This window comes from Leptinotarsa decemlineata, unplaced genomic scaffold, assembly GCF_025532065.1.
Source record: "Leptinotarsa decemlineata unplaced genomic scaffold, Ldec_3_MD MMD2_P_RNA_scaffold_12, whole genome shotgun sequence".
NCBI lineage: Eukaryota > Metazoa > Arthropoda > Insecta > Coleoptera > Chrysomelidae > Leptinotarsa > Leptinotarsa decemlineata.
This window is the reverse complement of record NW_027412526.1, coordinates 1,961,675-1,970,294: the sequence shown is the minus strand read 5'-3', so window position 1 is coordinate 1,970,294 and position 8,620 is coordinate 1,961,675. Positions and strand designations below refer to the sequence as shown.

At 38.3% G+C, this 8,620-nt stretch overlaps 1 protein-coding gene across 1 annotated transcript; it reads left to right on the top strand.

Annotated features, from left to right (window-relative positions):
- Positions 1-6,896: 6,896 nt before the first annotated feature.
- Positions 6,897-8,340, top strand: LOC141482138 (uncharacterized). The gene is made up of 2 exons (XM_074174859.1): positions 6,897-7,668; positions 7,809-8,340. The coding sequence occupies exons 1-2, from the start codon at positions 7,177-7,179 to the stop codon at positions 7,920-7,922; spliced, it is 606 nt and encodes a 201-aa protein (XP_074030960.1). The 5' UTR covers positions 6,897-7,176; the 3' UTR covers positions 7,923-8,340.
- The last annotated feature ends 280 nt before the right edge of the window (positions 8,341-8,620 follow it).

The following is an 8,620-nucleotide window of genomic DNA, read 5'->3' as shown; positions in this document are numbered from 1 at the left end:
GGGTCAACCGTTTTTCGAAGTTTTTTCACTTATTTCATTTCTGAATTTTATCAGTTCAAACTTCCATTGCATAATATGATTCAAAATCTGTGAAAGAACAAATAAAATCAGAACGAATTGCTGAAATATCGATTATATTGGACAATAGAACATGAAGTGAAAATACAATAAAACGAATAAAATAATCAAGACACGAGATTAAAAATTAAAAACAATAATAATGAAAATCTGCTAGAGTTGAGAAATAAATGAAACCAACTCACTTCACGACGTTTCGATTGTTAGTATCCACAATCGTCTTCAGGTGTGATTTGACTGTTTCCCAAAGGAACAACTATTCATAGGTCATTCGAATGCTTTCATCTTCCCCTCTTCCCTCTCTCACCTTCACTGGTTTAGCGATATTTGACCGTTTTCCCACTTGATTACATGTTTCCATATGTTGCTCATCTCTACGCTAGCTAGGCTGGATGCGTCGCTGGATAACATTTATGCAGCTCCTTTGAACTTCCTCTCCAATCAGTGTTCCGCTCTGTGGATGATCTCAACTTGGGATCACGTGATGTTTTCTTGATGAGTCCAAAAATGCTCTGCTATTCCTGATCTGCTGGTTTCCCCTCGCTGTGTGTGTTTCTTTTGCTCGGCAATGCAACCTTTCAATGGCAGATTGTCCGGTAAATGCAATTCTCAGAATAGGAATCCGCGTTTGGTGACCTGGTTTTCGTGAGGTTGCTACTTCTTATCCTTTTCGATGATCATCTGATGTAGGGAAGTGCAAGCACTGGAGTAACCATTCCGTTGATGATCTTTTTTAATAATGTCTGTCTCGGGGCTTCTTGTTGTTGACTGTAATTGTTGGCTGTAACTGATGAAAATGGCGATTTCCTTGGCAGTCCCTCATTTTGCGTAAATAATTCGTCCTTCAGTGCTTTCGAGCTCTGTTATACAAAAGAATGTCTTGAGGAAAAACTAGATATCACCAATAAAGATCTGGTTACTCCAAACTGATGATGTAACAGACTTTGGACTTAAAGACAACAAGAGTCTCACTGGTTGTGATGGCTTCTGCACTTCTACAGAGCACTACAGAAAAAACCTAAAGGCGCTGTGCCTGTGCGAAAGAAGTAATTCACATTGGATTTGAGTACGACAAATCGGGAGTAGCGGAATATGTTTGGAATCATCAACATAATATCAAATGTTCTCAAGCTGAGATTATCCACAGGAAGGAACACTGGTTTGTGAAGAAGTTCAAACAAGCTGCATATATGTTGTCCAACGACGTATTCCGCCGAGGGGGCTTATAGATACGCAACATACGTAAACCTCCCGTGGGTTGGGCTACCTATCGAGTGCGTCCTCAGGGGGCGGATAGGGGAACAGCCAGGGGACTGGAAGCCCTGTCTGAAAAGCCAGTGTGACCTTACGGACGGGGACGGGGTCGCCAGACTCCTAGTCAGTGGCAGAAATAAGTATGGTGAGGGGAATCAAAACTTCCCGGAAGCTTTTGCGAAACATGCCACCGTGGACCAGCCTACCCAACCTAAGGTGTAAGGAATTGTGCCTACAGCTGAATGGCCGCAGGGTGTTATGTGGTTACGAACGATCCGCTTGGGGAATTGGGCGAAACCTTATTGTAAATAACACAAAAACAGATACTGAAAAAACAAAAACCAATCCTGAGGCTGGGTAGAAATGCTCACCTCAATCTATGGCGGTGGCTGGGGATGAACAGAAATGTCCACCTCAATATACCACTTGAAATGAGGCTGGACATGGCAGATCACCTCGTGATATAATACAAAGGCCGAGGCGTATGCGCATTTGCGGCGCCGAGGCCAAAAAGAGAAAGATAGCAATAGAGACAGGAGTAGCAGCAACTGAAAGTGCACCCTCCTTTTCCTCCACTTCACCTCTACCAGCAAAGGCACTTCCTGCGATGGGCACCAAGAGCTCCGCCTTGAATAAAGGCAAGGAACGAGCTGCAGCTGCAGGAAAACGCCCTCACTTGAGGGCGTATACATTGAATATAATTGATATTTTACCTAATCATTCTAATTTTTTTCCACACAGTGTTCCGAACGTTATAATGTATAGTTTTCATAAGGAATGGTTTCAGATCGAGGTATTTATCAATTTCATACACAGAATTTGGGTAAAATAAATAGGTTTTTGCCAAGAGTGGGCCAAAGAAAATATTTCTGTCCACCTACAACACGGCTCTGTTGAAAGTTACGAATGATGTAGCCCCAGATGAAAAATATCACCAGCTCTCCAGCTCTCCTTGGAGCTTTGATCATGTTTGAACAGTATAATTTTTCTACGGCTACAGTTCGGCGAAAATTCGAAAAACAATCTAATTTACACAATCCCCCCTTGGAAAACAACGTTCTACCTTCTTGTTACACCTCCATATTCAACAAAAACCCGATATTAGTCACATATTTCTCGCAACTCGTGTCATATTTCACCCGAACATTAAATTGTGACCAGTCGCTTATCTCGGCTATTTATCAATACACCCACAAGCGGGCGGCACCTGAGCCAAGAAATTAATTTTCGAAATCCTTTCAGATTATTCGTTTCTCATTGTTACCAGCTATTCTCAGCTTCTTCATAATATTCGTATGAATATCTTATTATGGTCGCACCATCGCCACTGATTATGATGTATATTTTCAAGGAGTCGCTTTGTGTGAGCCCAAGTACGGATGCTTTCTTGGACGGGTCTTTGAGCTTGATAGGGACATCATTTGCAATGGTAAAATGGGAGGTATTCTTTTCATTTTTTTTGTACAGATTGAAGAATTACACAGTGTGAGGACTGATGATTTTGTTGGTAGTATTTCGAAAGTCTGGGTTGCTATTTTTCCATTTGATGATGATGAATGAGGTTTACTCGTACATCAAACAAATTACAGGATTGAAAAGGGGTTCAAAGATGAAAATTCCTCTCACGCTTTTTCACAACTTAACCGTTCAAAAATAAAAAAGTATTCGAAAAATTCTAAAACTACAAAGTCTATTCAATCTTACTTAACACCGAGTGATTCCTTATAAATTTTTGATGTGAGTAGCTCGCATTTTTTGTTAAAGATTTGTGAAAGTTCTGAAATCAACATCGTGCTCAGTGGAACAAAATCATAGTTGTGTATTGGCACTTGGTTAATTTGCCGTTCTGAAGGATAGATTTAAACCGGTACAGATAATTTAACAAATTCTCATGTTGCATTATACTAGCATCCAACCCAGTGTTTTCACAATACCAAACCATTCTGTAAAAGCCACTCTCGAAACACGAAAATGATCATTATAAACATATTATACCATTAAGTATTATTATGTTTTCCCGAGTTCTTTGTGAAAGGATTAGTTTCAAGATCACAATTATAAACACTTCCAACAACTACCAACCATCAATTTATTAGTCAAAGTATCGCTGTGTATAATTATTCATCTCTGATACTTTCTACTGCTCATGAGACTGACTGTATTGTTCATAAATCAAGATGGAATGACACGTGATTGTAACAAATGATCGTTTAGGATATAAATGAAATCAGTTTTATTATACCGTGGGCAACCAAACTGATCTTGGGTCGTTGCTGAAACGATATTTCATTTCAGTACTATTTATAGTTTCGTAACATCTACTTCTATTGTTCAATGCAAATACTTGAGGAAGTTTATTGAGTTACATCCAATCCATGCAGAGATTCATGATGTTCTCACAGAAGAATGAAATTTCAACTGTTTGGTTCGGAAACTTGAAAGACGTATATGCAAGAACGAATATCAGAATGAGTAGCTGAAACATCAACTATAATAAGGAATGAAAAGTGGAAGGAAAATACAACAAAACGAGTCGAGTAATCAAGATAACAGATGAAAATGTCCACAACGAATTGCCATTCTCAGACTTAATGCTGTAGAGGACCGACATCAAGTGGCAGATAACCCACTTACACCATCAATCTACCAAAAGAGGAACCATGAAAACTCTTTAAGAGCGTGCTTTCGGGTTCTGTAATATGAAGGACTAGGCATCATAGGAAAATATCTTCAACGGAATGGTTACTCCTAAGTGATGGAACAGAAGAGAAGCAGCCACAACCATTACTTGTACTTCCCTACATCGGAGGATTATTGGAAAGAGGGAGAAGAACTGGGTCCAAGTACAACACCAGAACCTGCTTCAGACCTGGAAACACCATCCGTAGCAGCTCCACGAAAAGTAGGCTACCAAACGCGGACTCTCATTCTGAGAATTGCATTCACCAGATACCCTGTGAGTGCGGCAAATCCTAATCGGTGAAACTAAGCGGTCATTGAAAATCCGCATTGCCGAGCAGAAGACCAGCACACAGCGAGGAGAAACTAGCAAATCGGGAATAACAGACTCATCAACATAACATCACACTCCAGCTAGGATCATCTATAGGGAGGAACACTGGTTCAAGAGGAAGTTCAAAGAAGCTGCATATATGTTGTCCAACGATGAATTCAGCTAAGCCAGCTCAAAGATACGCAATATATGGAAACCTGTAATCAAGCAGGAAAACGGTCAACTCTCACTGAGAGAGGAAGGGAATAGGGATAAGTGCTCTAATGACCTATGGATAGTCATGTCCCGGAAGAAGAGTCCAGTCATTTCAACGAACTTGGTTTGATTTTCTGAATCGAACCAGCTGTTTATACAATTCTTCTTGAGCAACAAACTTGAGAAAGTAATTGTTATAAAGTTTCAGATTTCAGGCGAAACCTCATAGACTTTCTGTTCACGCGGTTGTTCAAGTCTTTGGTGAATTTTAAAGTCCGTGCCTGAAACGAATTACTCTGAGAGAGCAGGAATCTTGGCCAGACAATGCTGGCTATCTTGTTCTATATCAGATAAATTATTGTGATAATACAATGTTTTTTCAGATAATAATATAGATGTAGGGGAGGAGCTGAATATATTTTTTGCATCAATGCATGAGTGTGGAATGATTCTATTTTTGCCGATTCACTTTTGATTCTCTTGACACATTTATCATATTGATCCAAGCTACGATGAGGGAGCATTCAGAATTGTTCATAAACAATTGTATTACTTGGAATCGGCACATTTTTTTTTTCAGACTAGCGTTAGTTAGTTCGGTGATCATGAATCTGAAATCAAAACATAGCACTCCTTTCTACTTGTCGTGTGTCACACGTCAAAAATATCATAGAAAACATTTGGGTTTCGCAAGTTTTTCTATTTTTCAGCGTATTACATTGTTCAGGAAACCAAGTGGAACTTTCATAGGGTATTTTTTCGATGATTCTTTCGGTGGTGCTACAAAATTGATATAGGAATCAATATGATGTTGTCAAATTCATAAAGTAATTAAATATTGATGAAACAATAATACAACCTCTAACTCAACCTTGAAAAACCTGGGAGAATTCGAGAAAACATATAAATTATTGTGAGTTCTTTGAAAATGAATGGTTTTTTCAAATTCTAGTGAATGACAATATCATTTAGAACATGAAATGGGCGAATGAAGGCTCAGGGCACGTGAATCGAAGGTATCATTTCTGTTTTTATTATTACTGAAAGTAGACTGTAGTGGAAAGTTCGGAGTCCATATTCGTGATTAGTGGAGAAGAATACGTGAGTAAAATAAAAAATATTTCAAACTTCAGCTTGATCTCAAGTAACGAAAATTCTTCGAAAATGTATTTCAATACATTCATAGTTGGGCATCTTGTTTGACTGCAACTGTCAAAACATCGGCGACCGCCGGTACGTTAAATCTCCAACACTTCCGACACTTCAGAACGACCAGAGTCGACCATCGTTATGAACTTCGCTAAGCGTTTATTAATTAAGAAAAAAAACCATGATTTTGTTCCGCTCAACGTTCATCTTGACCGGTACTAGAGAGTCCGCGTTTAAAATCTCATAAATAACGCGCTAACAATCTACTAGTGACAGCTTGTTAAGTCCTAACCACAGGTTAGGTTATAATTAATGGCTGACGTCACAGTGTAATTGTTGACTCGTCGCTATTTTACCCACCTCTGAACGTGCTCGGCCATTTGTTCACGATATTGGGGTGTTTGTTGGTACCATTTTCAAGAAGGTATCTACTTGAAGTGGATCTGAAAAGTGTTTGGAAAAACGTGAATTTTTTAGTGAAGTCAACCCTGGCATATAATTGCTGGGAAGAAAATGATCGTTACTGTTTGAATTTCTGGACTAATTTATATTGGCGTTGATTTGTAATAGGGGTTCTTCACCTTGCTTCCCATTTTCACACTTGAAGATGATCCGTTATTTGGTATTTTCTGCCATGGATGTTCTCTTTTGACCCATTCATTTATATCAGGTCAACTCACCCTCTCACTGAACTCACTTTTCTCTGAACTCAACTCTGAACTCCACCAATCGTGATAATTTTAACGCTAACTCAATATCAAGCATTTCTTCTGTCTTCTGAAGTAGCTCTTGTTCCAACTTCTTTTTTTTTTTCGAGGTCAAATTGAAGTTCCGTTTGCTGACATCTTGATTCACTGTTCTTTGTTTTTGAAATACTCTGACTTCGGCAGTCTGGTTTCACTTCTCTCAGTTATGGGACTATGAGATTTCAATAGCATCGGACAAGACTCAACATGAGAAGTTAGTTTCTGACTTTTCCCTGAGCCTTTGACTACGTCGTAACAGAAATTGTTTGGACCACAGATTAGTCCTGTGGGCAGCGGAGGACCATTTGTTAATTATTAATGTTACCTAAAATGAATATCTTTTTATATCCGGCTCGAAGGACCATTTGTTAATCATTAATCTCACCTAAAATGTATAATATCTCTTTATATCAAGCCAAATGACCGATTTTTGATGATTTTTGAAATTCGGCTTTCAGAGAGTCAAGAACAACATTTAATTTTTTTATCTCAGTAACTAATACAAATCAACTTCAATATAAATTACTTCAGGAATTTAACCAGTAACAATGATCGCACAACTATGATATTGCAATGACATCAAAAAGCATGTAGAAAGCCATAAACCACTATATCCTTAAATATTTGAAGGGCTTTAACATCTTGAGCGATCAACACTGTGGCTTTCGGCAACAAAGATCAACAGGCGACCTTCTTTCGTATGTCACCCATTTTTGGAATAACGCAATAGAGGACCGTTTGATGCAAATGGCCGTCGATGGATATCTCTCGAATACGTTTACCATCAACGCTGGTATTACACAGGGATCCATATTGTCTCCAATCTTCTTGTTATTGTATATCAACGACTTTTGGAAAAAAAAAACAAGAATCCAATATATTGCTTTGCTGACGACAGCACACTCATCTCATCATTACTTTGGGATCCCAGGACAGAAAACAAGTATTTTCCTAATTCCCAATAAACCCAATACTCCCTCTTGGATAATCTCTCGAGCCAACATTGAATATGGACTGTTACACTTTGACAAAAATAATACAAATCCCAGGATGGTCAATATACCATTCAACCAACTTCTGAAGCAATACGAATACTCCTTTCCATTATACACTGATGCATCTAAAATGGAAGATGGAGTAGGGGTAGCTTTTACCAGCTCTAATTTTAGCTGTTCATTCAAATTATCGAAAGAAAACACAATACAGGTGAATTATTCGCTATTTGGAGAGCATTAAAGTACATGGAGGAAAAAACATTCCAAAATGCAGATTCGCTGAACGCTCTCGAAGCAATTACACAACTATACACCAACCGCCCCATCTTGCTTCTCATAAAACTTTCTCTCAACTCACTACATCAAAAACATATCCAGTTTTTGTGGATCCCTCCACACATTGGCATAGTTGGAAATGAAAGAGCTGACAAATTAGCGAAAGAAGCTACACAAGCAAACGATCACCAACAGTTTGCAATCCCAATGGAATAGTTCGTCAGCAAAACTTCATGAGATGAAACAGTCAGTATATCTTCGGAAAAACACCTCCAATGAAAGAAAAACCCAGGTCATTTCATCTCGTCTTCGTCTAGTCCACAGTCGTCTCACCCATGGGTATCTACTGTCTGAAGAAGAACCCCCAGTATGTGAAGTGTGTGATAGTCCTCAAAGTGTGCACATTTTCTCAATGAGTGCGTGCTATATCACAACGAAAGACAAAATTATGGCTTCCCACCATCAATAAAGGACATACTAGGAGATGAATGTGATATCAATATTCCATTAGCTTTCCTCAGAAAGCTAGAAAGAATAGAGCTCTCGGTAGGACGACACTATATTATATTGTGTAGCAATCCTATTTATGATATCTGATTCGATTTCATAACGAATGTTTAGAATTTAAACTGAATAGGAATAATTGTTTATTATATCATTGAATGTCATATAAAAGTTGTTTGGAAAGTATTTTTTTTCGTGTAATTCAATGATTATATGGTATATAGTTTATGTCTGAAAGTTCGTTCTTTGAATGACCTACCTGCATGTCTCTGTAGAGAGTTCATTTTGAAAATGATTGCTTTTTATTTTCATTTTTACTTGCATAAAGATAGAGAGGTAGAAAGCCAAAACGGTTTTTCACAAAAATCAACCTCTCCTAACATATACTCCTTTCAATTTTAATAAATTTG